At 61.0% G+C, this 27004-nt stretch overlaps 5 protein-coding genes across 8 annotated transcripts in view; 2 read left to right on the top strand and 3 right to left on the bottom strand.

The window, feature by feature from the left end:
• Positions 1-6762, top strand: part of TBCB (tubulin folding cofactor B) — a 13601-nt gene extending 6839 nt beyond the window's left edge. For both annotated transcript variants that reach the window (XM_082077361.1, XM_082077359.1), the window contains one exon: positions 6748-6762. The gene's annotated coding sequence lies outside the window, so the exon portion shown is untranslated. The remainder of the gene's footprint in view (positions 1-6747) is intronic.
• On the bottom strand, positions 1030-3095 carry LOC309452711 (uncharacterized protein). Of its 3 annotated transcripts, XM_082077358.1 has the most exons (3): positions 2595-3095; positions 2387-2563; positions 1030-2252 (listed from the first exon to the last, which is right to left on the bottom strand). In XM_082077358.1, the coding sequence occupies exons 1-3, from the start codon at positions 2663-2665 to the stop codon at positions 1265-1267; spliced, it is 1236 nt and encodes a 411-aa protein (XP_081933484.1). In that variant the 5' UTR covers positions 2666-3095; the 3' UTR covers positions 1030-1264. The 3 variants fall into 3 exon arrangements, with proteins under 3 accessions (XP_081933484.1, XP_081933483.1, XP_081933482.1); XM_082077357.1 differs by having other exon boundaries at positions 1030-2563; XM_082077356.1 differs by having other exon boundaries at positions 1031-2615; positions 2801-3095.
• ARHGAP35 (Rho GTPase activating protein 35) lies at positions 4268-15739 on the bottom strand. Its single transcript, XM_082077355.1, has 6 exons — positions 11976-15739; positions 9584-9731; positions 8283-8360; positions 6610-6741; positions 5810-5915; positions 4268-4683 (listed from the first exon to the last, which is right to left on the bottom strand). The coding sequence occupies exons 1-6, from the start codon at positions 15609-15611 to the stop codon at positions 4392-4394; spliced, it is 4392 nt and encodes a 1463-aa protein (XP_081933481.1). The 5' UTR covers positions 15612-15739; the 3' UTR covers positions 4268-4391.
• On the top strand, positions 15713-25113 carry AP2S1 (adaptor related protein complex 2 subunit sigma 1; the record flags this gene model as incomplete). The annotated part of the gene is given in 6 exon segments (XM_082077364.1): positions 15713-15799; positions 21778-21882; positions 21884-21928; positions 23836-23949; positions 24033-24092; positions 24890-25113. Coding segments are annotated over 6 exon segments (513 nt in total). The 3' UTR covers positions 24992-25113.
• A 729-nt stretch (positions 25114-25842) lies between these two features.
• FKRP (fukutin related protein) lies at positions 25843-26998 on the bottom strand. Its single transcript, XM_082077365.1, has 2 exons — positions 26138-26998; positions 25843-25899 (listed from the first exon to the last, which is right to left on the bottom strand). The coding sequence occupies exon 1, from the start codon at positions 26859-26861 to the stop codon at positions 26151-26153; it is 711 nt and encodes a 236-aa protein (XP_081933491.1). The 5' UTR covers positions 26862-26998; the 3' UTR covers positions 25843-25899; positions 26138-26150.
• Positions 26999-27004: the final 6 nt, after the last annotated feature.

The raw sequence follows: 27004 nt of genomic DNA, 5'->3' as shown, positions 1-27004 counted from the left end.
CCCCCCCAAATAAACCCACCCCGATATAAATAGACCCCCCCCCCCAAAATAAACCCACCCCGGAATAATATCCCCCCCCCCCCCAAAATAAACCCACCCCGGAATAATATCCCCCCCCCAAAATAAACCCACCCCCCCCCCCAAATAAATACACAGAGTGGCTGGAGGTTGAGGTGGCGACCAAGGATCCCCCCCCCGAATAATACCCCCCCTCAATAAATAACACCACCCCCCCCAAAATAAATAGACCTCCCATAATACCCCCCCAATAAATAACACCACCCCCCCCCAAAAGTACACCCACCCCCCAAATGGATCCGTGGGGCGGCCAGAGATTGAGGTGGGGACCCAGGAGCGCCCCCCCCCCGCCCCGGAAATAGTTCCCCCCTCCCCAAAATAAATACCCCCCCCCCCGAATAGACCCGCCCAAGAGGAAATAAAATGAACCCTCCCAAAAATAAACCACCCCCCCAAATAAAATGAACCCTCCCAAAAATACCCCCCCCCCCAAATAAAATGAACCTTCCCAAAAATAAACCCCCCCCCCAAATAAAATGAACCCTCCCGAAAATAAACCAACCCCCCAAATAAAATGAACCCTCCCAAAAATAACCCCCCCCCCAAATAAAATGAACCCTTCCAAAAATAAACACCCCCCCCAAAATAAAATGAACCCTCCCAAAAATAATCCACCCCCCCCAGGTGGATTAAACCAAATCCCCCCCCCCCGACGCCGTTTTCCTGCAAACCCCCAGTTTTGGCCACTTTGTATTTGTTCATTAACCCCCCCCCTTCCTGCTACGAAAAACGGGCATTTTGGGCAAAAACGTAAAAAATGAGCATTTTGGGGGCATTTCCGGCCCCTTTGTGTGGGGAAATAAATAAAAATGGTGCAAAAACCTCAAAATCCGTCAATTTGTTCCCAAAACGCCCAGAGAACGCAAGTTCCATTTTGACCCAAATCCTTGCAGAGTCACCTCAAAACATCCCAATTTCCTGCCCCAAATCGCGGTTTTTCTCCCCAAAAAAATGACGGCGACGCAAAATTTATTATTATTGTGGTTTTTTTGTGGTTTTTTTTGTTGTTTTTTTTTCTTCTTTTCCGCCGTTTTTTCCTCATTTCCAGCAAAAACGGGCCCGGCCGGGCCTGAAAATGTCACTTTTTGTTCATGCACTAAACGCCCCGAAATTCCACAAATTGCTCAAAACGGCCTCAAAAAAAGCGGAAAAAGGGTTTTTTTAATCACTACGGGCGGAGTTTTTGTTAAACCCTAAAAATACCAAAAATTGGGAAAATCGTTGCGCCCAAAAAAACCCCAAAACGCCGCTTTTTTGGGGCGGAAACATCCGTTTGGGATTTGAGGGTTTTTGGGGGGGTTTTGGTGTTTTTTTTTAAATTGGGGGAATAATTTGGGGGTTTATTGAAAGAATTGAGGTGGTGGTTGAAAAACGATGAGTTTTGCAGTTTTGCCCCAAAATCGGGGTTTGGAAAACCCAAAATCCACAGGAACGGGCTGAACAAAAGTCCCCAAATCGGGGCTTTTTGGCCCAAAATGGCGGAGGCTGCGGAAATGGTGAAAACGCCGCGTTTTGCCCCATTTTGAGGGGCCTCTTCCGGGTTCAGTTTTGCCCGATTTTGCCGTTTTTTACCCCAGAAATGCCCCCAAACCCCGGGGTTCGTTTTCAAGCGTGAAATTGGGGGAAAAAGCCCTTTTCTGGGGTTTTTTGGGTCCTGGCCCTGGGGGGGGCGGGTGGTTTTGGGCGGTTCGGGGGGTTTTGTCCCTGGGGGGGGGGAAGTTTTGGGGCGTTTTAAAGTGCGAAGAGACCCGGGAGGGGGGAGGGGCCGCTCCCAGTTGGTACCATGAGAATCCAGTTTAAAACCACCCGGGACTGGGAGCCGGGGGGACCCAGGCGTCTGGGCGGGACCCAGGCGTCCGGGGGGGACCCAGGCGTCCGGGCGACTCCAGCCCCAATTCCGCCTTTTTGGCCCCAAAATGGGCTTTTCTGGAGGGGGAAAAAACCCCAAATCCGGCTCAAAAAAAGGGGGTGGGGGGAGGGGCCGCCCCTCCCCCGCCGGTAAGTGCTGCGTGGGAAATGGGGGAGGGGAGGGGCGGGGACGTTGGGGACACGCTGGGTGGATCCTGGGGACACGTCGGTGACATCGGATGGACCTCGGGGACACGTCGGTGGTGTCAGGTGGACCTTGGGACACACGGGTGACGCTGGGGACACGTCGGTGACATCGGTTGGGCCTTGGGGACACGTCGGGTGGATCCTGGGGACACGTCGGTGACGTCAAGTAGACCGGGGGACACGTCGGTGACGTCGGGTGGACGGTGGGGACACGTTGGTGACATCGGGGACACGTCGGGTGGACCCTGGGGACACGTCGGTGACGTCGGGTGGATGGTGGGGACACGTTGGTGACATCGGGGACACGTCGGGTGGACCCTGGGGACACGTCGGGCGAGTCCTGGGGGGGCCGGCGAGTCGGGGGCCGCGATTGGCCGCGTTGGACCACGGTGGGCGGGCCGTGAGGGACGTTGGACCACGTTGGATGAACCTCAAGAGCCATTGGACCACGTTGGATGAACCTTGAGCCACGTTGGATGAACCTCAAGAGCATTGGACCATGTTGGATGAACCTCAAGAGCCATTGGACCATGTTGGATGAACCTCAAGAGCCATTGGACCACGTTGGATGAACCTCAAGAGCCATTGGACCATGTTGGATGAACCTCAAGAGCCATTGGACCACGTTGGATGAACCTCAAGAGCCATTGGACCACGTTGGATGAACCTTGAGCCACGTTGGACCACGTTGGATGGGCCTTGAGCAGCACTGGACCACATTGGATGAGCCACAACCCAAGTTGGACCACGTTGGATGAGCCTCAAGAGCCGTTGGGTCCCGTTGGATGGGCCTTGGGTGATGTTGGACCACGTTGGATGAACCTGGAGCGCCGCTGGGCCGCGGTGAACGAGCATCACGCCACGTTGGGTCATGTTGGACGGGCCTTGGGGCATCTCAGACCACAGTGGATGATCCTCAAGCTTTGTTGGGCCACGTTGGACGAACCTCAGGCTTTGTTGGGCCATGTTGGGTGAACCTCAAGCTCTGTTGGGCCACGTTGGATGATCGTCAGGCTTTGTCGGATGATCCTCGAGCTCTGTTGGATGAACCTCAAGCTCTGTTGGGCCACATCGGACGATCCTCGAGCTCTGTTGAACCCCGCTGGACGATCCTCGAGCTCTGTTGAACCCCGTTGGACGATCCTCGAGCTCTGTTGAACCCCGTCGGACGATCCTCGAGCTCTGTTGAACCCCGTCGGACGATCCTCGAGCTCTGTTGAACCCCGCTGGACGATCCTCGAGCTCTGTTGAACCCCGTCGGACGATCCTCGAGCTCTGTTGAACCCCGCTGGACGATCCTCGAGCTCTGTTGAACCCCGTCGGACGATCCTCGAGCTCTGTTGAACCCCGTCGGACGATCCTCGAGCTCTGTTGAACCCCGTCGGACGATCCTCGAGCTCTGTTGAACCCCGTCGGACGATCCTCGAGCTCTGTTGAACCCCGTTGGATGATCCTTGAGCTCTGTTGAACCCCGTCGGACGATCCTCGAGCTCTGTTGAACCCCGTCGGACGATCCTCGAGCTCTGTTGAACCCCGTCGGACGATCCTCGAGCGCTGTTGAACCCCATCGGACGATCCTTGAGCTCTGTTGAACCCCGTTGGACGATCCTCGAGCTCTGTTGAACCCCGTTGGATGATCCTCGAGCTCTGTTGAACCCCGTCGGACGATCCTTGAGCTCTGTTGAACCCCGTCGGACGATCCTCGAGCTCTGTTGAACCCCGTCGGACGATCCTCGAGCGCTGTTGAACCCCGTTGGACGATCCTCGAGCTCTGTTGAACCCCGCTGGATGATCCTCGAGCTCTGTTGAACCCCGTTGGACGATCCTCGAGCTCTGTTGAACCCCGTCGGACGATCCTCGAGCTCTGTTGAACCCCGTTGGACGATCCCCGAGCTCTGTTGAACCCCGTCGGACGATCCTCGAGCTCTGTTGAACCCCGTCGGACGATCCTCGAGCTCTGTTGAACCCCGCTGGACGATCCTCGAGCTCTGTTGAACCCCGTCGGACGATCCTCGAGCGCTGTTGAACCCCGTCGGACGATCCTCGAGCTCTGTTGAACCCCGCTGGCCGCGCCGTGGCCACCGTGAGCAGCTCCACAAGACCCCCCAACCGCACCTCAGGGGCTTCGGCGGCACCAAAACACCCGGGGGCGCCCGGAGAAGCGTCCGAAGCGCCAGCACCCCCGTCCCCCCCCAAACCGCCCCCACCCCCCTCCGGGAGCCCCGCGCCGGCGCCGTCCGCGGCGTCTCCGCGTCCCGTCACAGCGAGTGCTGCTCCAGCAGCGGCTGCACCGGCGAGTGCGGCGACGGCGGGGGCGTCCGCGGCGGCGAGGGCGGCGCCGGGGGGGCGGCGGGGCCGGGCGCGTCCAGCGGGGGCCGGTTGTAGAAAAAGAAGGGGCACTGGTGGATGAAGAGTTCGATGATTGTCTGGTAGGTGCGCGTGGCCGTCAGCGCGTCCATGGTGCTGAAGTCGGGGCGCATCAGCGTGGGCCAGAAGCAGATGGACAGGTTCTCGCTGGTCATCAGGTTCACGCGGTGGTTGTGGCTGACCCTGCGGACGGGGGCGTCAGGACGGGGGCGGGGCCAGGGAGCCCGGGGCGACATCTGGGCCTGAGGGGATTTTACTGACAGCCCCATCGCCCCCCAAGGCTCACTATTTGGCAGCGCCATAAACGCCCAAGGCTCACTATTTGGCAGCCCATAGCCCCCCAAGGCTCACTATTTGGCAGCCCCATCGCCCCCAAGGCTCACTATTTGGCAGCCCCATTGCCCCCCAAGGCTCACTATTTGGCAGCCCCATCGCCCCCCAAGGCTCACTATTTGGCAGCCCCATTGCCCCCCAAGGCTCACTATTTGGCAGCCCCATAGCCCCCCAAGGCTCACTATTTGGCAGCCCCATAGCCCCCCAAGGCTCACTATTTGGCAGCCCCATTGTCCCCTATAGCTCACTATTTGGCAGCCCCATAGACCCCAAGGCTCACTATTTGGCAGCCCCATAGCCCCCCAAGGCTCACTATTTGGCAGCCCCATAGCCCCCCAAGGCTCACTATCTGGCAGCCCCATAGCCCCCCAAGGCTCACTATTTGGCAGCCCCATTGTCCCCTATAGCTCACTATTTGGCAGCCCCATAGCCCCCCAAGGCTCACTATTTGGCAGCCCCATTGCCCCAGGGGAGCCTGGGGCCGACATTTGGGCCCTGAGGGGACTCTGGCGCCATTTTTTGAGGTGATTTTGGCGCCATTTTGAGCCCTGCGGTGATTTTAGTAACATTTGGACCCTGAGGTGATTCTGGCTCCACTTTGAACCCTGAGGTGAGATTGGCACCTTTTTTTGAGGTGATTTTGGCACCATTTTGGCCCTGAGGTGATTCTGGCGCCATTTTTTGAGGTGATTCTGGCGCCATTTTGACCCTGAGGTGATTCTGGCGCCATTTTTTGAGGTGATTCTGGCGCCATTTTGACCCTGAGGTGATTCTGGCGCCATTTTTGAGGCGATTCGGGCGCCATTTTGACCCTGAGCTGATTCTGGCGCCATTTTTGAGGTGATTCTGGCACCATTTTGACCCTGAGCTGATTCTGGCGCCATTTTTGAGGCGATTCGGGCGCCGTTTGGACCCCGAGGCGGTTCTGGCGCCGCCATCCTTGCCCCCCGCCCCCCACGGCCCCCACCCCACGCACTTGTTGAGGTGGGCGATGACGTATTTGAAGACCTCGTAGTTCTCCCTGGGGAACTTCTTGAGCACGTCCTTGAGCGCGTGGAGCTTCTGCTCCCGGTCGTTGATTTCTGGGGGAAACACTCACCATGACCCCCCAGGTTCATTTTGGGGGGTTTTGGGGGACAAACACTCACCATGACCCCCCAGGTTCATTTTGGGGGGGTTTGGGGCCACAAACACTCACCATGACCCCCCAGGTTTATTTTGGGGGGGTTTTGGGGGACAAACACTCACCACGACCCCCCAGGTTCATTTTGGGGGGGTTTGGGGGACAAACACTCACCATGACCCCCCAGGTTTATTTTGGGGGGTTTTGGGGCCACAAACACTCACCACGACCCCCCAGGTTTATTTTGGGGGGGTTTGGGGCCACAAACACTCACCACGACCCCCCAGGTTTATTTTGGGGGGGTTTGGGGCCACAAACACTCACCACGACCCCCCAGGTTCATTTTGGGGGGGTTTGGGGCCACAAACACTCACCACGACCCCCCAGGTTTATTCTGGGGGGGTTTTGGGGCCACAAACACTCACCACGACCCCCCAGGTTTATTTTTGGGGGGGTTTTGGGGCCACCAGCCCTCCCACATTTGGGTGACCCCAAAAACCCGCCCGGGACGGCGCTAAAAACGGAGGCGAATTTTCACCACGAGGCGCCATAAATGGGGTTTTGAGGGCTGGATTAACGAGGTGAGCGCGCTAATGAGCCCGGGGGGTGTTAATTGGGGAGGGGCAGGGTTAACGAGGTTAACGAGCACTCACTGTGGGCCTCCACCAGCTCCACCTGCATGGCGTACGGCACCAGCGGCTCCGGCAGCTCCGAGAAGAAGCTCTTCATGGCGCCCGCCACCGTGTTCACCGTGAAGTCCTTCTCCGCCAGGTCCAGCCCGTGGTCTGGGGACACGGGGACACGGGGTCACGGCGCCCAGGGACCCCCAGGATGGGACAATGGGGGTCACACCCCCCCCAGGGACCCCGAAATGCTGGGACACGGGGGTCACAGCACCCAGGGACCCCGAAATGTGGGACATGGGGGTCACGGCGCCCCAGGGACCCCCAGGATGGGACAATGGGGGTCACACCCCCCCCAGGGACCCCAAAATGCTGGGACATGGGGGACACGGGGTCACAGCACCCCAGGGACCCCAAAATGCTGGGACATGGGGGTCACAGCACCCAGGGACCCCGAAATGTGGGACATGGGGGTCACAGCACCCACGGACCCCGAAATGTGGGACATGGGGGTCACGGCGCCCCAGGGACCCCCAGGATGGGACAATGGGGGGTCACACCCCCCCCAGGGACCCAAAATGCTGGGACATGGGGGACACGGGGTCACAGCACCCAGGGACCCCGAAATGTGGGACATGGGGGTCACAGCACCCAGGGACCCCGAAATGTGGGACACGGGGGTCACGGCGCCCCAGGGACCCCGAAATGTGGGACATGGGGGACACGGGGTCACGGCGCCCCAGGGACCCCCAGGATGGGACAACGGGGGTCACACCCCCCCAGGGACCCCGAAATGCTGGGACACGGGGGACACGGGGTCACACCCCCCCCAGGGACCCTGAAATGTGGGACATGGGGGTCACGGCGCCCCAGGGACCCCCAGGATGGGACAATGGGGGTCACACCCCCCCCCAGGGACCCCGAAATGTGGGACATGGGGGTCACATCCCTCCAGGGACCCCGAAATGTGGGACATGGGGGTCACATCCCTCCAGGGACCCCGAAATGTGGGACATGGGGGTCACGGCGCCCCAGGGACCCCGAAATGCTGGGACACGGGGGTCACATCCCTCCAGGGACCCCGAAATGCTGGGACATGGGGGTCACATCCACCCAGGGACCCCGAAATGCTGGGACATGGGGGTCATGCCCCCCCAGGGACCCCGAAATGTGGGACATGGGGGTCACGACGCCCCAGGGACCCCGAAATGCTGGGACATGGGGGTCACGACGCCCCAGGGACCCCAGAATGCTGGGACATGGGGGTCACGGCACCCCAGGGACCCCGAAATGTGGGACACGGGGGTCACATCCCCCCAGGGACCCCAAAATTCTGGGACATGGGGGTCACATCCCTCCAGGGACCCCGAAATGTGGGACATGGGGGTCACATCCCTCCAGGGACCCCGAAATGCTGGGACATGGGGGTCACGGCGCCCCAGGGACCCCGAAATGTGGGACATGGCGGTCACAGCACCCCAGGGACCCCGAAAGGCTGGGACATGGGGGTCACGGGGGTCACAGCACCCCAGGGACCCCGAAATGTGGGACACGGGGGTCACATCCCCCCAGGGACCCCGAAATGTGGGACATGGGGGTCACATCCCCCCAGGGACCCCGGAATGTGGGACATGGGAGAACCCCCCGCCGGGTTTCGGGGACGGGGCGGGCGCCCGAGGGTCGGGGCGCAGGGCTCCGGTTACCCTGGTCGAACTGGCGCTGCAGACTCTCCATCTCCGACTTGTTCCCGCTCACCCGGTAAATGCCCTCGGTGCTCAGGCCTGGGGGGAGATGGACGTTCCCCAAAATCCCCGGGAGGAATTGGACATTTTAACCCAAAATCCCAGGGGAGAATTGGACACTTCCCCCAAAACCCAGGGGAGAATTGGACATTTTACCCCAAAATTTCAGGGAAGAATTGGACGTTTTCCCCCAAAATCCAGGGAAGAATTGGATACTTCCCCCAAAACCCAGGGGAGAATTGGACATTTTAACCCAAAATTTCAGAGAAGAATTGGACATTTTCCCCCAAAATTTCAGGAGAGAATTGGATACTTCCCCCAAAATTCCAGAGAAGAATTGGACATTTTACCCCAAAATTTCAGAGAATTGGATATTTTACCCCAAAATTTCAGGGAAGAATTGGACATTTTACCCCAAAATTCCAGGGCAGAATTTGACACTTTCCCAGAAAAATCCGGAGAGAAATTTGACACTTTTCCCAAAAATTCCAGGGCAGAATTGGACATTTTCCCAAGAAAATCTGGGCAAGAATTTGAGACTTTCCCTGAAAATTCGAGGGCGGAATTTTCCACCTTCCCCCAAAATTCCAGGTCAGAATTTGCCTCTTTCCCAGAAACCCATGGTGGGGATCCCCCGGTCCCGGCCCCCGGGTGTCTCCCGGCCCCCATGCGGGTGTTTCCCGGCCCCCGTGCGGGTGTTTCCCGGCCCCCGTGCGGGTGTTTCCCGGCCCCCGGGTGTTTCCCGGCCCCCGTGCGGGTGTTTCCCGGCCCCCGGGTGTCTCCCGGCCCCCATGCGGGTGTTTCCCGGCCCCCGGGTGTCTCCCGGCCCCCATGCGGGTGTTTCCCGGCCCCCGGGTGTCTCCCGGCCCCCGTGCGGGTGTTTCCCGGCCCCGCGGGTGTTTCCCGGCCCCCATGCGGGTGTTTCCCGGCCCCCATGCGGGTGTTTCCCGGCCCCCTGGGTGTCTCCCGGCCCCCGTACGGGTGTTTCCCGGCCCCCGTGCGGGTGTCTCCCGGCCCCCGTGCGGGTGTTTCCCGGCCCCCGTGCGGGTGTTTCCCGGCCCCCGGGTGTCTCCCGGCCCCCGTGCGGGTGTTTCCCGGCCCCCGGGTGTCTCCCGGCCCCCGTGCGGGTGTTTCCCGGCCCCCCGGGTGTCTCCCGGCCCCCGTGCGGGTGTTTCCCGGCCCCGCGGGTGTTTCCCGGCCCCCGTGCGGGTGTTTCCCGGCCCCGCGGGTGTTTCCCGGCCCCCGTGCGGGTGTTTCCCCACCTGTGGCCTCGATGAAGTCGATGCAGCGCTCGATGAAGAGGGGGATGGGCCGCTCGGGGGTGACGACGCTGCCCAGGGGGACCCCGAAGTAGCTGCTCTCCCAGGGGCCCTTGGGCAGCGGCGCCCGCGGCTTCGGCGCCTTCGGCTTCTGCGGGAGAACGGCAGAGTCACCGGAACCGCCCGGAACAGCCGGTGTGTCCCAGAGTCACCCAACAGCCCCGGAGCAACAGCCGGGCACAGAACGGCAGAGTCACCAAACCCCCGGAGCAACCACCGGGCACAGAACGGCAGAGTCACCAAACCCCCGGAACAACCACCGGGCACAGAACGGCAGAGTCACCAAACCCCCGGAACAACCACCGGGCACAGAACGGCAGAGTCACCAAACCCCCGGAACAACCACCGGGCACAGAACGGCAGAGTCACCAAACCCCCGGAACAACCACCGGGCACAGAACGGCAGAGTCACCAAACCCCCAGAACAACCACCGCACACAGAACGGCAGAGTCACCAAACCCCCAGAGCAACAGCCGGCGCGTCCCAGAGTCACCGGAACCGCCCGGAACAACCACCGGGCACAGAACGGCCAGAGTCACCGGAACCGCCCGGAACAGCCGGTGTGTCCACGGCACCGGGCACAGAACGGCCAGAGTCACCGGAACCACCCGGAGCAACAGCCGGCGCGTCCCAGAGTCACCGGAACCACCCGGAGCAACCACCGGGCACAGAACAGCCAGAGTCACTGGAACCGCCTGGAACAGCCGGCACATCCCAGAGTCACCGGAACTGCCCGGAACAACAGCCGGCACGTCCCAGAGTCACCCAACCGCCCAGAGCAACCACCGGGCACAGAACGGCCAGAGTCACCGGAACCGCCCGGAGCAACAGCCGGCACGTCCCAGAGTCACCCAACAGCCCCCGAACAACAGCCGGCGTGTCCACGGCACCGGGCACAGAACAGCCGGAGTCACCGGAACCGCCCGTAACAACCACCGGGCACAGAACAGCCAGAGTCACCGACACCGCCCCAGAACAACAGCCGGCGTGGCCGCAGCACCGGGCACAGGAGAACAGGTAGAGTCACCAATACCCCTGAACAACAGCCGGCGCGTCTGCGGCACCGGGCACAGAACAGCCAGAGTCACCGGAACCGCCCAGAACAACAGCCGGCGCGTCCGTGGCACCGGGCACAGGAGAACAGGTAGAGTCACCAATACCCCCGAACAACAGCCGGCGCGGCCGCGGCCGCAGTCACAGCCCCACACGCAGGTAACGGGTGTTCCAACCCAAATTTCAATCAGAATTTTTCAGTAAGGGGTTTTCAATCAGACTGTTGAACAATGATCCACTGGAAGGGACAAGAATCCACTGGACTCCGTTAGAACCGTTTGCATTAATAATCGTTAATTCGAAGAGATAAAAGACCTGTCGTTATTGATCCTGATGAATCAGCTGTTCCGATGCGTTGATTCCCATGGATTGTTATTGATTCCAGCTAATTACCTGTTCCAACGAATTATCTATTCCAACACATTATTAATGATTCTGGTTAATTACTTATTCCAACAGATTATCTATTCCAGTGGATTATTAATGATTCCAGTTAATTACCTATTCCAATGAATTATCTGTTCCAATGGATTATTATTGATTCCAATGCATTATCGATCCCAGTGGACTATTATCGATCCCAACGGACTGTTATTGATCCCAGTGGATTATTATCGATCCCAACGGACTCTTATCGATGCCAGTGGACTATTATTGATCCCAACGGACTATTATTGATCCCAATAGATTATTATCGATCCCAATGGACTGTTATTGATCCCAATGGATTATTATCGATCCTAACGGACTACTAATGATCCCACTGGACTGTTATCCATCCCAACAGACTATTATTGATCCCAGTGGACTATTATCGATCCCAACGGACTATTACTGATCCCAATAGACTATTATCGATCCCAACGGACTGTTATTGATCTCAATGGACTACTATCGATCCCAACAGACTATTATCGATGCCAACGGACTATTATCGATCCCAACGGACTGTTATTGATCTCAATAGACTACTATCGATCCCAACAGACTATTATCGATGCCAACGGACTATTATCGATCCCAACGGACTGTTATTGATCTCAATAGACTACTATCGATCCCAACAGACTATTATCGATGCCAACGGACTATTACTGATCCCAATAGACTATTATCGATCCCAACGGACCCAATACCAACCAACTGGCAACCAACACCACCAAACGCCCGCGGCGAGGACGGAGCCGCCGCAAAGGCCGCACGACCCACCAACCCAGCGTCCCCGCCCCCACCCGCCGGGTCGGCGCCCCCCCAGCGGCCCCGGGAAGGCGGAAGCGGCACCTTGGTCGTCCTGCGGAGGCTGCGCAGGATGTTCCTGCGCCGCGGGTCCTCCCCGTCCGCCGCCTCGTAGGGGCCCCCGGCGTTGTCGCCCTTGTACGGGGCGCTCTGCTCCTCGTCCTTCTTGCGGCCGGGCCCCAGCTCGTCGTCGCTGCCCACGCCCACGCTGCCGCGGTAGCCGGCGAAGCGGCCGAGGCGCGAGCAGCGCGCGCGGTACAGCCCGGGCTTGGCGCGGCCGTGCCGGGCGCGCTCCAGCGAGCCCGTGTCCATCTCGCTGTCCGAGCCGTTGTTGGCGCCGCCGTTGGGCTGCGCCTTGTTGATGTTGCGCACGGTGATGATCTTGCCCTGGGTGCTGTCGTGCGGCACCGAGTAGATGTTCTCCTCCTCGGCGCGCGGCCGCGCCACCGCGTCCATGGGCTCGGCGTAGTCGGAGGGGTCGAAGCAGTCGGCGGGGAGCCACGAGCCCGCCGACAGCGACTTGCGGCGCCCGTCGCGGTGCCCCTGCTCCAGATACGCCAAGTCGGCCTTGCCCAGCTCAAAATGGACGGGGGGCTTGGGCTTCACCGGCGGCGGCACCTTGTTGTTGAGCTTGTTCTCGAAGGCGCTCACCACGGAGATGAAGGACAAGCCGTCGTTGCCCTCGAGCTCCATGGAGAGCTTGGAATGGTCCTTGGGGTCGTCGCGGAACGGGCTGTACCCGGGCGGCTCGGCGTCCTCCTCGGAGTCGGGCAGGTTGGAGTTGCAGAGCGGCGAGCCGGCGCGCGGCGAGTTGAAGGCGGCGTCCTCGCCGGAGGCCTCGGCCGCCGCGTCGTACATGTGCGCCGCCTCCACCAGCGTCTTCTTCTCGGCCGCGTCCTTGAGGAAGGCGTGGAACAGCTCCAGCTTGCGCTGCGGCTGCGCGCCGGGCAGGGCGGCGAAGCGCCCGTCCACGTCCTGCGCGATCTCCTCGCCCTCGCTCAGCTGCTCGCGGCTCAGGTCGTTGTCCGGGAGGTCGGCGGCGGCGGCGCCGTCGGTCAGCGCCACGAGCTGCACGGGCACCACGTCCTGCAGCTCGCACAGGAAGGCGCGCAGCGTGGCCAGCGAGGCGCGGCGCTGCGCCGAGTAGAACAGCACGTAGCCGTGCACCAGGCGGGACTTGCGCAGCCCGAAGGACGCGTGGTAGGACAGCAGCGACAGCTCCACGCGCCGCTTGTGCGGCCCCACGGCCAGGTCCAGCAGCACGGAGCCGGCGGAGCCGCCGGGGCGGCACGAGGGCGACTGCAGCACGGGCCCCAGCACGTCGTCGGCGCCGAACGGGTCCCCGCACATGAGGCACATGACGACGCGCAGGTCGGCGTCCGCCGGCTCCTTCCGGTCGCCGAGCAGGTTGAGGTTGCGCTTGGAGTCCAGGAGGCCCTTGAGCACCTGCCCGATCTGCTTCTCGTTGATGTTGCGGCCGTAGCCGATGCCGGGGTCGAGGAAGACGCACTGCAGCTTGCTGGCGATCTGCTGGCCCTGCTGGATCAGCGCGTGCAGCGTCTCGCCGCCCGCGTCCCCGCGCTTGTTCACCAGGATGAGCGTGAGCGGCAGGTTGCCCGGGTGGCCGTCGCGCCGGCCCAGCGTGGACTCGCGGCTCTTCTCGATGCTCTCCACCACGTAGGACAGCGACTCCTTGGAGTTGTAGAGGCAGAGGCAGCCGTGGGGCTGGAACGTGGGGGTGTGGAAGGCGTTGACGGGCAGGCGCACGTTGCCCTCGATGGGCCGCAGCGCCAGCTCGTACACCTTGCCCTCGATGACGTAGCGGTCGTCGCTGGTGCAGAGCGCGCGGATCTCGTTGGCCAGCTCGCGCGCCAGCCCGTCCTTGCCCAGGATGACCAGGTTGAGCCGGTCCACGCCGGGCTCCGGCTGCGGCCGGGGGCCGCGGGTGAAGCGGGAGCCCAGGAGCTGCTCCACGCGCGAGTCCACGCAGAGCGGGCAGCTGGGACACGTCTCCTTGGTGGGGTGGTACACGAAGTGGATGTGCTTGAGGATCAGCGCGTCGCGCTCGGCCTGCAGCTTCTGCAGCGCCTTGAAGCGCTGCTCCTCGCCCAGCACCTCCTGGATCACCCCCATCTTCTCCTTGCTGGGCTTGGCGTCCAGCTCCAGCTCGTAGAACAGCTCCGAGTACTCCAGGAGCAGCTCCTGGAACTCCTCCTTGGCCTTCTCGATGAGCTGCTTCTGGTGCTTGCCGTAGATGTCCATGTACACCGCCTCGTCCAGCCACAGGTAGAAGTCCTCGCTCATGATGAAGCTGCGCGCCTCCTCCCAGGGCTTCCCCGGCGTGACGAAGGGCGACGTCTCCAGGTTCTCCTTGAAGGCCCGCCGCATCTCGGCGCGCTTCCGCTCGTCGCGCAGCTTCTCGCGGTGCGCCTCGTAGACCTGCTCGGCCGCCGGCGTCTCCAGCAGGTCGAAGGGGACGCGCTCGTCGTCCACGTCGTCCACGTGGCCCGTGGCGTCCCAGGGCGTCTCGTCCAGCACCACGAACCACTTGGGGAAGTCGGCCTTGGTCTCCAGGAGCTTGCGCGCCTTGGAGCAGCTCAGCGGCTCGATCTCGTCCAGCTCGGGGAGCAGCGCGTCCAGCGCCTGCGGCAGCGCCGCCAGGAAGGCCCTGCGGCGCCGCTCCACGTGCTCGTGCTTGAGGCGCTGCACGTGCTGCAGGAACAGCTTCTTGGCCTTGGGCGTCCCCTCCAGGTACACGTAGTCCTGGTACTCGGGCGCGTTCTGCATCTTGCGGCTCACGGCGGCCCAGGGCTCGTTGTGGCTCTTGACGATGCGCCCCACCAGCCACTCGTACTTGTCCTTGGCGGCGGCGATCTGCTGGCTCTGCTGCTTCAGCGCCTCGAAGTACGGGATGATCTTGGTCTTGCCGCGGCTCTTGTCGATGAGCTGCACCAGGGTGCCGAAGGCCAGCTCCACGTTGACGTTGGAGCGGGCCGACGTCTCCACCACCTGCAGGTTCTTCTTGCCCAGCGCGAAGGCGTGCGCGTCGCGGATGTAGCGCTCCACGCCCTCGTCGCACTTGGTCAGCACCACCACCACCGGCTTCTTGGTCTTGGCCAGCTGGTTGTAGAGGTTGGACACGAACTTGAGCTGCTCGTCGAAGTTGCGGTTCATGCCGCGGCTGACGTCCACGCACAGCAGGAACCCGTCCACCAGCAGCTTCCCCTCGGGCATCTGCTTCTGCTCAAAGTCCTGCTCCAGCCCCAGCTGGTCCGTGCAGAAGTACATGAGCTTCTCGGCCGACGCCAGCTTGGTGGCGGCCGCGCGCTTGATGTAGGGCTGCAGCGCCGTGCTGCGGTGCGGCTGGAACGTCTGGTCGTCGATGAACTCCGTCTGCTCCACCACCTGCGCGCGGCACTCGCCGCCGTCCTCCAGCGCCCGCACCACCTCCCCCCAGTACAGAAAGTGGTCGTTGTTGACCACGCGCCCCCCGAAGTCGCTGGTGCTGAGCACCGACGTGTGGTCCAGGTGGAACTGGTCGGCGCCGGGCCGCACGAAGCGGTTGCACAGGCAGGATTTGCCCACCCCGCACTGGCCCTTGTCCTTCTCGGTGCCGGACAGACCCACCACGCTGACGCTGTAGGTGGGCACGCGCACATCTTGCTTCCTCGCCATCATCATCGCCCGCACATCCTGGCCCGCGCGGTCGATCCGGAGAGGGGTTGGCGGCGCGGCGGGGCGGGGGCGGCGCTCACGCCGCGGCGCCGGCGGCTCCGGCGCCCATGTCGTGCCGGCGGCTCCTCAGTTGGCGCGGGGGCCCGCGGGCGGGCGGGCGGCGGCTCCACCTGGGCGGGACAGACAGGAACCAGGTCAGCTCCGAAACGCCAAATCCCGCCCCATTCCGCCCCTTTCCACCCATTCCCCGCCATCCACAACCCACCAACCCAGCGCCGGGGTCCCCGAAGGACTCGCTTCCCGGGCGCGGAAACAACCCAATAGCACAAACCACCCCATTGCCCCTTTGCTTTGGATTTAATACCGAGTTTAGCGCCGGCTTAACACCTGAAATGGGCATAAAGGCCAAAATTTGACCCAATTCCACCCGTTTTCCCCATCGTCCACAAACCCAACGCCAAGGTCCCTGAAGGATTCGCTTCCCGGGCGCGGAAACAACCCAATAGCACAAACAGCCCCGTTCCCCCTTTGCTTTGGATTTAATACCGAGTTTAGCGCCGGCTTAACGCCCAAAATGGGCGTAAAGGCCAAAATTTGACCCAATTCCACCCGTTTTCCACCGGTTTCCCCGCAAACCACAAACCCAACGCCGACGTCCCCAAAGGATTCGCTTCCCGGGCGCGGAAACAACCGAATAACACAAATCACCCCGTTCTCCCTTTGCCTTTGATTTAACACCGAGCTTAGCGCCGGCTTAACGTTCCTACGGGGTCACCCGGTGGGCAAACGGGGCCCAACGGGGTCAAACGATTGGAAAATAGGAAAAAGGCAAAACTACGCGACCGAAGCTCCGAGAAATCGGGCGTTTTGACCCCAAATGATAGAAATTAGGGTTAAAAACAACCCCGCGCGGCTCCCGGGATTAACGGTTTGTTCGTTATTTGAGGTTAACGACCGGCGGGATCCTCGGCCTCCCCCGCGGGTGAAAGTTGAGTTGAGCTGGGGTTGAGCTGTTGAGGTCAGTTCTTGTTGGGTCAAGTTCTCATTGGGTCAAATTATCGTTGGGTTGAGCCCTTGTTGAGCTGAGTTCTCATTGGGTCAAATGATCACTGGGTTGAGCCCTCATTGGGTGAAGTTTTTGCTGGCTTGAGCTCTCATTGGGTCAAATTATTGTTGGGTTGAACTCTTGTTTGGTCAAGTTCTCACTGGGTTGAGCCCAAGTTCTTGTTGGTTGAGCCCTTGTTGGGTTGAGTTCTCATTGGTTGAGCCCTCGTTGGGTCAAGTTCTCATTGGGTTGAGCTCTCATTGGGTCAAGCTCTGGTTGGGTCAAATTATCACTGGGTTGAGCCCTCATTGGGTTAAATTATCGTTGGCTTGAGCCCTCATTGGGTTGAGTTCTCGTTGGGTTGAGTTCTCATTGGGTCACGTCCTCATTGGGTCGAGCTCTTGGCTTTGCCACCAACAACCCCAGAGATGTTCAACCCAACAGCCTCAAACCCAACTGGAGATGATCAACCACACAAACCCAACTGGAGATGATCAACCAACCCAAACCCAACCGGAGATGAACAACCAACCCAAACCCAACTGGAGATGATCGACCAACCCAAACCCAACTGGAGATGATCAACCAACCCAAACCCAACTGGAGATGATCAACCACCCAAACCCAACTGGAGATGATCAACCAACCCAAACCCAACCGGAGATGATCAACCACCCAAACCCAACTGGAGATGATCGACCAACCCAAACCCAACTGGAGATGATCGACCAACCCAAACCCAACCGGAGATGATCAACCACCCAAACCCAACTGGAGATGATCAACCACCCAAACCCAACTGGAGATGATCAACCAACCCAAACCCAACTGGAGATGATCAACCAACCCAAACCCAACCGGAGATGATCAACCACACAAACCCAACTGGAGATGATCAACCACCCAAACCCAACTGGAGATGATCAACCAACCCAAACCCAACTGGAGATGATCAACCAACCCAAACCCAACTGGAGATGATCAACCAACCCAAACCCAACCGGAGATGATCAACCAACCCAAACCCAACTGGAGATGATCAACCAACCCAAACCCAACCGGAGATGATCAACCACCCAAACCCAACCGGAGATGATCAACCAACCCAAACCCAACTGGAGATGATCAACCACACAAACCCAACTGGAGATGATCAACCAACCCAAACCCAACTGGAGATGATCAACCAACCCAAACCCAACTGGAGATGATCAACCAACCCAAACCCAACTGGAGATGATCAACCAACCCAAACCCAACTGGAGATGATCAACCACACAAACCCAACTGGAGATGATCAACCAACCAAACCCAACCGGAGATGATCAACCACCCAAACCCAACTGGAGATGATCAACCAACCCAAACCCAACTGGAGATGATCAACCACCCAAACCCAACTGGAGATGATCAACCAACCAAACCCAACCGGAGATGATCAACCACACAAACCCAACTGGAGATGATCAACCAATTGGAGACGTCTTGGTGGTGGGAATGGGATGTTCAACCAACCCAAACCCAACCGGCGACGTCTTGGCGGTGGGAATGGGACGTTAATTACCCAACCGGCTCATTAACGGCGCCACCACCTTGGTTAATGGCCCCGTCCCGGGAGCCGCTGAACCCAAAACTCGTCACCGGGGCCAATAAACCGGGACAAGGTCCACGTTGAGTCACCGGGGCCAAAGCACCCGAGGAGCAAAGACCAACCAGCGCCAATTAACGCTGCTAATTAGGCTGCGCTGACACCCCAAAATTGGCTTTTCCTCCCCAAATTCACGGCCACAATAAATCCTGTTTCCAGCCGATCTCGACGCCCCAAAACACCAAAAACGGGGTAAAACGGGGAGGAAAATCCGAACAGCTTCAGTTGAGTTTTCCGGGCGCTGTCGGGAGCCTGACGAAGCTCGTTAGCGCTAATTAAGCCACCCCAAATTGGGGAGGCATCGGGAAATCGCCGGTGCCTTTTGGGGGGTTTAATTGGGAATTTTCAGGGGGGTTAATTTGTCGGTTTTGAGGGGTTTAATATTTAATATTGGGGGGGTTAATTTTGGGGTGGTTTAACTTCTCATTTTGGGGCAGCTTAACTATTAATATTGGGGTGTTCTAATTTATGATATTGGCGTATTCTAATTATTAATATTGGGGTGTTCTAATTTATAATATTGGCGTGTTCTAATTATTAATATTGGGATGTTCTAATTTATAATATTGGGGTGTTCTAATTATTAATACTGGGGTGTTCTAATTTATAATATTGGGATGTTCTAATTTATAATATTGGGGCGTTTCAATTTTTAACATCGGGGCACTTCAACTGTTAATTTTGGGACGTTTCCATTTTTAATTTGGGGGGGTTAATTTTAATTATTGGGGCGTTTTAATGTTTCATTTCGGGGCGTTTCAATATTTCATATTCGGGGTGTTTTAATGCATCATTTTGGGGTGTTTCAATTGATAATTTTCGGGGCGTTTCAACTTTTAATTTCGGGGGTTCGTTAAATTTCCCTCTGTAATCGCGCGGGCCCTTCAATCCTGCCCCAGATTTTGGGGCAAAAGCATCCAAAAAAGGGCAAAAATAAGGTAAAAAAGGTGGAATTGGGGCCATTAGAAATTGCAGCCGGGCCCGGCGTCACCTCCGCGCGTTCAAACGGCGAATGGGGGGGAATTAATTGAAATGATCCAAACGTGAATTAAAATACTCGCGGGGAGCCCGAGCCCCCGTTTGGGTGAAAAAGCCCCGAATAAAGGATCTTTGTGCGCAGGTTTAAGCTCCGGCCGCGGTTGAACCGTTTCCCGGCGGCGTTAGTTCGTTAATGGATATAAAGGGGGTTTTAATTGGGGTGGGGGGGGACAGGCGGAACGTGGAGGGGGGAAATTAAAATATAGGGGGGGACGCCCCAAAAAGCAACACCCCCCCCTTTTAATTTTGGGTTCAAGCCTCACTTTGGGGGAGCCCCCCAAGCTCTTCATGGGGGGTTCTGCCCCCCCCGCGCCCCCTCATTGCTGGGGGGTCAGGGATATTGAGGGGGGGTCAGACCCCTTGAGCCCCTCAGTTGGGGGGGATAAGGGGAGACCCCCCTCAACCTGCGGGGGTCACTTTAAACATGGGGGGTCTCCCCTTCTCCCCCTCAGTGGGTGTGGGGGGGTCTCCCCTCAGAGGCGGGGGCGCCCCCACCGCCGCGCTGCCCCCCCGCCTCAATCCGGGGTGTCCCCCCCCCCCCGGCTCCCCCCGCCGGGGCAATGGGCCGGCCCGGGGGGCGCCGCTGCGGGCGGGGGTGGGGCTGCCCCATTGTTCTCGGGGGGGTGCGGACCGCGGGATCGCTCGCTCCTCACCGTGACGGCGGCGGCGGGCCGGGCCGGGCGCGGCGGGCGGGGGCGCCATGGCCCCTCGGGGCGGCGGGAGCGGCGGGGGGGCGGCGGGGCCGCCGGGGCGGGCTGGGCCTGTAATGGCGGCGGCGCCTTCCTCCCCCTCCTCCTCCTCCTCCTCCTCCCCCTCCCTCCGCCTCCGCCTCCTCCCGCGCTGGACGGGGGCGGGTGGGCGGGGCCGCGCACGGAGCGGGGCGTGGCCTGGCCGCGGCGCATGCGCTGTGCGTGAATTGCGCCAGGCGGGAAGGCGCATGCGCGGTTGCCGCCCTGTTATCCCCTCCTCTTTTCGCTTCCCCCCCTTTCCCGGTATCACACCCCACCCCCCGTTATTAACGTACCCCCCCCCCGTTATTAACCGCCCCCCCCCGGTCGCTCCGCGGCCTCCATTACCCCCGGCCGCCGTCTCCCGGTTACCGCGAAGGGGGGATATATCCCGGCATGCCCCGCGCGCGCGCAAAGCCCGCTGGGAAATGCAGTCCGGGGAGGGGCAGAGCGGCGCACAAGCGGAAACTACAAATCCCGGCGTGCCCCGCGAGCGCAGCCGGATATCCGGCCGGTGGGAGGGCACGGAACGGGAACCGGGACCACCATGGTGAGGAGCGGGGGGGATTCGGGGCGGCCCATCGGGGGGCGGGCAGGGGGGTCCCCGGGATGTTGTCGCTATAGGGACTGGGGGGGGGGGGGCTGGACCCCCCCGCGGGGCCTGACAGCGCGGGGGGGCCCGGTGTGCGCCCCGTTATAGGCGGGAGCTGTTGGGGTGCGCTGGGGGGGGGGGGCTCCCCATTCTCGTAACCCTATGGGGGGGCCTATAGGTGACCCCCATATTGGGGGAGGTTTTGGGGGGGTCCCTATAGGGAGACACTTGGCAGCCCCCAAAATCCCCCCAAAAAAGCCGCTTGTGGGGGGAACTCTTTACTCACCCCCCCATTGTACCCCCAAATTCTCCCCCCCCCCATTATCTTCCCCCCCCAGCCACATCCTTATTGGGGGGTCCCTATAGGGAGACACTTGGAAGCCCCAAAACCCCCCCCCAAAAAGCCGCTTGTGGGGGGAACTCTTTATTCACCCCCCCCCCCCCTTGTACCCCCAAATTCTACCCCCCCCCGTTATTCCTCCCCCTCCCCTCCTCCCCAGCCACATCCTTATTGGGGGATGTTGGGGGGGTCCCCTACAGGGAGACACTTGGCAGCCCCAAAATCCCCCCAAAAAAGCCGCTTGTGGCGGGAACTCTTTACTCACCCCCCCCATTGAACCCCCAAATTCTGACCCCCCCTCCGTTATTCACCCCCCTGTTATTCCCCCCCCAGCCACATCCTTATTGGGGGGTCCCTATAGGGAGACACTTGGCAGCCCCAAAACCCCCCTAAAAAAGCAGCTTGTGGGGGAACTCTTTACTCACCCCCCCCATTGTACCCCCGAATTCCCCCCCCCCGCTATTCCCCCTCTCCCCCCCCCCACCAAATCCTTATTGGGGGGTCCCTGTAGGGAGACACTTGGAAGCCCCAAAATCCCCCCAAAAAAAGCCGCTTGTGGGGGAACTCTTTACTCACCCCCCCTCCTGTTGTACCCCCAAATTCTGCCCCCCCCGTTATTCCCCCCCCAGCCACATCCTTGTTGGGGGGGGTCCCTATAGACAGACACCTGGAAGCCCAAAACCCCCCAAAAAAGCCGCTTGTGGGGGAACTCTTTGCTCACCCCCCCCATTGACCCCCCAATCTTTGCCCCCCCCATGTTAATTAGCTTTGGCCCCCCCAGATCCGCTTCATCCTGATCCAGAACCGCGCGGGCAAGACGCGCCTGGCCAAGTGGTACATGCAGTTCGACGACGACGAGAAGCAGAAGCTGATCGAGGAGGTTCACCGCCGTGGTCACCGTGCGCGACGCCAAGCACACCAACTTCGTGGAGGTGCGCCCCGAAACAGGCCAGGGCACCCCGAAACCCTCCCCCGGGGTCACCCCCAAACCCTCCCCTGGGGTCACCCCAAAACGCGACGCCAAGCACACCAACTTCGTGGAGGTGCGCCCCGAAACAGGCCAGGGCACCCCGAAAACAGCTGGGGGCACCCCGAAATCACCCCCCGGGGGCACCCCCAAACCCTCCCCTGGGGTCACCCCAAACCCTCCCCCGGGGGCACCCCAAAACGCGACGCCAAGCACACCAACTTCGTGGAGGTGCGCCCCGAAACAGGCCAGGGCACCCCAAAAACACCCCCGGGGGCACCCCGAAATCACCCCCCGGGGGCACCCCAAACCCTCCCCCGGGGGCACCCCAAAAACAGCCCCCGGGGCACCCCGAAATCACCCCCCGGGGGCACCCCCAAACCCTCCCCTGGGGTCACCCCCAAACCGTGACGCCAAGCACACCAACTTCGTGGAGGTGCGCCCCGAAACAGGCCAGGGCACCCCGAAATCACCCCCGGGGGTGCCCCAAAAACATCCCCCGGGGGCACCCCAAACCCTCCCCTGGGGGCACCCCGAAATCACCCCCCGGGGGCACCCCGAAAACAGCCCCCCGGGGGCACCCCAAAACGCGACGCCAAGCACACCAACTTCGTGGAGGTGCGCCCCGAAACAGGCCAGGGCACCCCGAAATCACCCCCCGGGGGTGCCCCGAAAACAGCCCCTGGGGGCACCCCAAAATGCGACGCCAAGCACACCAACTTTGTGGAGGTGCGCCCCGAAACAGGCCAGGGCACCCCGAAAACAGCTGGGGGCACCCCAAAATCACCCCCCGGGGGCACCCCGAAAACAGCCCCCAGGGGCACCCCGAAATCACCCCCCGGGGGCACCCCAAAACCCTCCCCTGGGGTCACCCCAAAACGTGACGCCAAGCACACCAACTTCGTGGAGGTGCGCCCCAAAACAGCCCGGGGCACCCCGAAATCACCCCCCAGGGGGCACCCCGAAATCACCCCCCGGGGGCACCCCGAAACACGACGCCAAGCACACCAACTTTGTGGAGGTGCGCCCCGAAAACAGCCCGGGGGCACCCCCAAACCCTCCCCCGGGGTCACCCCAAACCCTCCCCCGGGGGCACCCCAAAACGCGACGCCAAGCACACCAACTTCGTGGAGGTGCGCCCCAAAACAGCCCGGGGCACCCCGAAATCACCCCCCGGGGGCACCCCAAAATCACCCCCCGGGGGCACCCCGAAAACAGCCCCCGGGGGCACCCCAAAAACAGCCCCCGGGGGCACCCCGAAATCACCCCCCGGGGGCACCCCCAAACCCTCCCCCGGGGGCACCCCAAAACGCGACACCAAGCACACCAACTTCGTGGAGGTGCGCCCCGAAACAGCCCGGGGCACCCCGAAATCACCCCCGGGGGTGCCCCAAAACATCCCCCGGGGGCACCCCGAGAACACCCCCCAGGGTCACCCCAAAAACACCCCGGGGTCACCCTAACCCCCCACGGGTTCACCCCGAAACCCCCCCGGGTTCCGCCCCAAACCCCCCCCAGTTTCACCGCAAAACCCCCCTGGGTTCGCCCCAAAAACCTCCCCAGTTTTGAGCCAAAATCCCCCCCAGGTTCACCCCAAAACCCCCCCAAGTTCACCCCAACACCCCCCCCAGTTCCGCCCCAAACCCCCCCCGGGTTCACCCCAAACCTCCCCCCCAGTTTCGCCCCAAACCCCACCCCCCATTATCCAGGTCGCCCCCCAAGTCCATTCCCCCTGGGGCCCGATCCTTCCCCAATCCCCCCCAGTCCCCCATCCCCCCCAGTCCCCCCCCTCATTTTGCGCCCCCCCCTCATTTTGCGCCCCCCCCCTCATTTTGCGCCCCCCCCCCCCTTTATTTCTTTGGCGCCCCCCAGTTCCGCAACTTCAAGATCATCTACCGGCGCTACGCGGGGCTCTACTTCTGCATCTGCGTGGACGTGACCGACAACAACCTGGCCTACCTGGAGGCCATCCACAACTTCGTCGAGGTGCGCTCGTTAGCGCCGCTAATTAGCGCCCGCCCTCATTAACCCCCCGCATTAATTAACACCCCCCCCTCTCCCTCCGCCAGGTGCTCAACGAGTATTTCCATAATGTCTGTGAGCTGGATTTGGTGTTTAACTTCTACAAGGTGAGTATAATGGGGGGATTTTGGGACCCCCCCCACTTTAGGGGGGATTTTGGGGACCCCCCCGCTTTAGGGTGGGTTGGGGGACCCCCCCTTGATCTATAGGGGAGGTTTGGGGACCCCCTTCATTTATGGGGAGCCCATAATGTCTGTGAGTTGATTTGGTGTTTAACTTCTACAAGGTGAGGAAAACGGGGGGTTTGGGGGTTCAGTCCCACTTGGGGGGTTTGGGGGACCCCCTGGTTTATGGGGGGGGCTGGGGACCCCCCTTGATCTGTGGGGGGTGTTGGGGACCCCTTGATTTGGGGGGGCCATAATGTCTGTGAGTTGATTTGGTGCTTAATTTCTACAAGGTGAGTTAAACTGGTGGGTTTTGGGGTTCAATCCCTTTTGGGGACCCCCCCATTTTACAGGGGGGGGGGTTGGGGACCCCCTTTGATCTGTGGGGGGGGTTTGGGGACCCCGTGATTTATGGGGGGCCCATAATGTTTGTGAGTTGATTTGCTGTTTAATTCCTACAAGGTGAGGAAAATGGGGGGTTTGGGGTTCGATCCCGCTTGGGCGGTTTGGGGGACCCCCTCATTTTACGGGGGGTTTTGGGGACCCCCCCTTGATGTTTGGGGACGCCCTTGATGTAGGGGGGGCCCATAATGTTTGTGAGTTGATTTGCTGTTTCCTTTCTACAAGGTGAGTTGAACTGGGGGGTTTGGGGTTCAATCCCTTTTGGGGACGCCCCAATTTTACGAGGGGGGTTTTGGGGACCCCCTCATTTTCCGGGGGGGGTTTTGGGGCCCCCCCAGGTGTACACGGTGGTGGACGAGATGTTCCTGGCCGGGGAGATCCGCGAGACCAGCCAGACCAAGGTGCTGAAGCAGCTGCTGATGCTGCAGTCGCTGGAGTGAACTGGGACCAGCGGGACCCCCATGTGCCCCCCCCCGCCCGGGGGTGACACGGGGGCTCGGTGTCATTTCTGCCCCCCCCCCCCACTGTGGTGTCAATAAAAGTGGTTGTGATGTGTGTCCCCCCCGGCGCCCATTGGGTTTGTCACAACACTGGGGGGGTCACTGTCCCCAACCTGTCACTGCGGGGGGGGTGGGGACACCAGGGACTTGGGGGGGTGACACCGGGACCCCCAGAGCAGGGGGGACATTGGGGGACACAGGGACCCCCAGGATTATTGTCCCCTCATTGGGTGTGACACAGTTTATTGTCCCCTCGTGGGGTGTCACAATGTTTCTTGTCCCCTCACTGGGTGTCACAGGGTTTATTGTCCCCCTATGGGGTGTCACACAGTTTATCATCCCCTCATTGGGTGTCACACAGTTTATTGTCCCCTCATGGTGTCACACTCTATATCATCCCCTCACTGGGTGTCACAGGATTTATTGTCCCCCATGGGGTGTCACACAGTTTATCATCCCCTCACTGGGTGTCACAGGCTTTATCATCCCCTCACTGGGTGTCACAGGGTTTATTGTCCCCCTATGGGGTGTCACACAGTTTATCGTCCCCTCACTGGGTGTCACACAGTTTATTGTCCCCTCATGGTGTCACACTCTATATCATCCCCTCACTGGGTGTCACAGGGTTTATTGTCCCCCATGGGGTGTCACACAGTTTATCGTCCCCTCACTGGGTGTCACAGGGTTTACTGTCCCCTCACTGGGTGTCACAGGCTTTATTGTCCCCTCACTGGGTGTCACAGGGTTTATCGTCCCCTCATTGGGTGTCACACAGTTTATTGTCCCCTCATGGTGTCACACTCTATATCATCCCCTCACTGGGTGTCACAGGGTTTATCGTCCCCTCACTGGGTGTCACAGGGTTTATCATCCCCTCACTGGGTGTCACAGGGTTTATTGTCCCCCATGGGGTGTCACACAGTTTATCCTCCCCTCACTGGGTGTCACAGGGTTTATTGTCCCCCATGGGGTGTCACACAGTTTATCGTCCCCTCACTGGGTGTCACAGGGTTTATTGTCCCCCATGGGGTGTCACACAGTTTATCGTCCCCTCACTGGGTGTCACGTGGTTTATCATCCCCTCACAGTGTGTCCCACCCTATCTGGCCCCCTCCCCGCGCGCCCCCGGCTCGTGGCGCAGGCTGCGCACGGCGGGGTTGGGGTACTCGGGGTTCTCCACGGCGCCCGCCCCGAACTTGAGCTCCAGGAAGCGCCGGGGGCTGTTGGGCGCCATGGCGCTGAAGCCGCCGAAGGGCAGCGGGCGGCGCGGCCGCAGGAAGCGCTCGGGGAACTCCACGTCCTGCGGGTGGCCCAGCCACGTGTCCTTGGTCATGGTGCCCCCCCGCGCGTAGAACGGCCACAGGTCCACGTGCAGCCGGTTGGCGCGGCTGAAGTGCACCCGGTAGAACTCGCCCTCGGGCGCCTTCTCCCAGTAGAACCCCTCGGGGTCCTCCACGGGCGTCCCGGCCGCCGCGGCCGCCAGCCAGCGGCACTTGCCCACGTCCTCGCGGTAGATGCCCAGGTCCACGTCGTAGTCCCAGGGGATGATGTCCCCGAGGCGCACGGCGCCCAGCAGCGTCCCCCCCTCCAGCCAGTAGCGCACGCCGGCGCCCTCCAGCGCCGCCACCACGTGCCGGGCGGTCTCGCGCAGCGCCCGCAGGCAGCACGGGGGGGTCCAGCGCCCCGACAGCAGGTACTGGGGGGTGCGGGCGTGCACGGTGCCGAAGCAGCGCGGCGTGGCCTTGCTGCAGCCGTACCAGCGGTCGGCGCCATCGGCCAGCGCCTCGCGCTTCACCCCCAGCTCGGCCATCAGGCGCCGGCGCCGCCTTTGCGCCAGATCGGCCGCCTTCCAGCTGTCGTGGGGGGACGGCGGGGGCCGCGGCGCCGCGGGGAAGGGCGCCGGGAGCACGCGGAGGCGCCAGCGCCGCGCGGCCGCCTGGATGAAGAGCGCGG

Source organism: Streptopelia decaocto, assembly GCF_964273445.1.
Source record: "Streptopelia decaocto genome assembly, contig: HAP1_SCAFFOLD_837, whole genome shotgun sequence".
Taxonomy (NCBI): Eukaryota; Metazoa; Chordata; class Aves; order Columbiformes; family Columbidae; genus Streptopelia; species Streptopelia decaocto.
The sequence above is the reverse complement of the archived record's forward strand: the minus strand, read 5'-3'. Positions and strand labels throughout refer to the sequence as shown.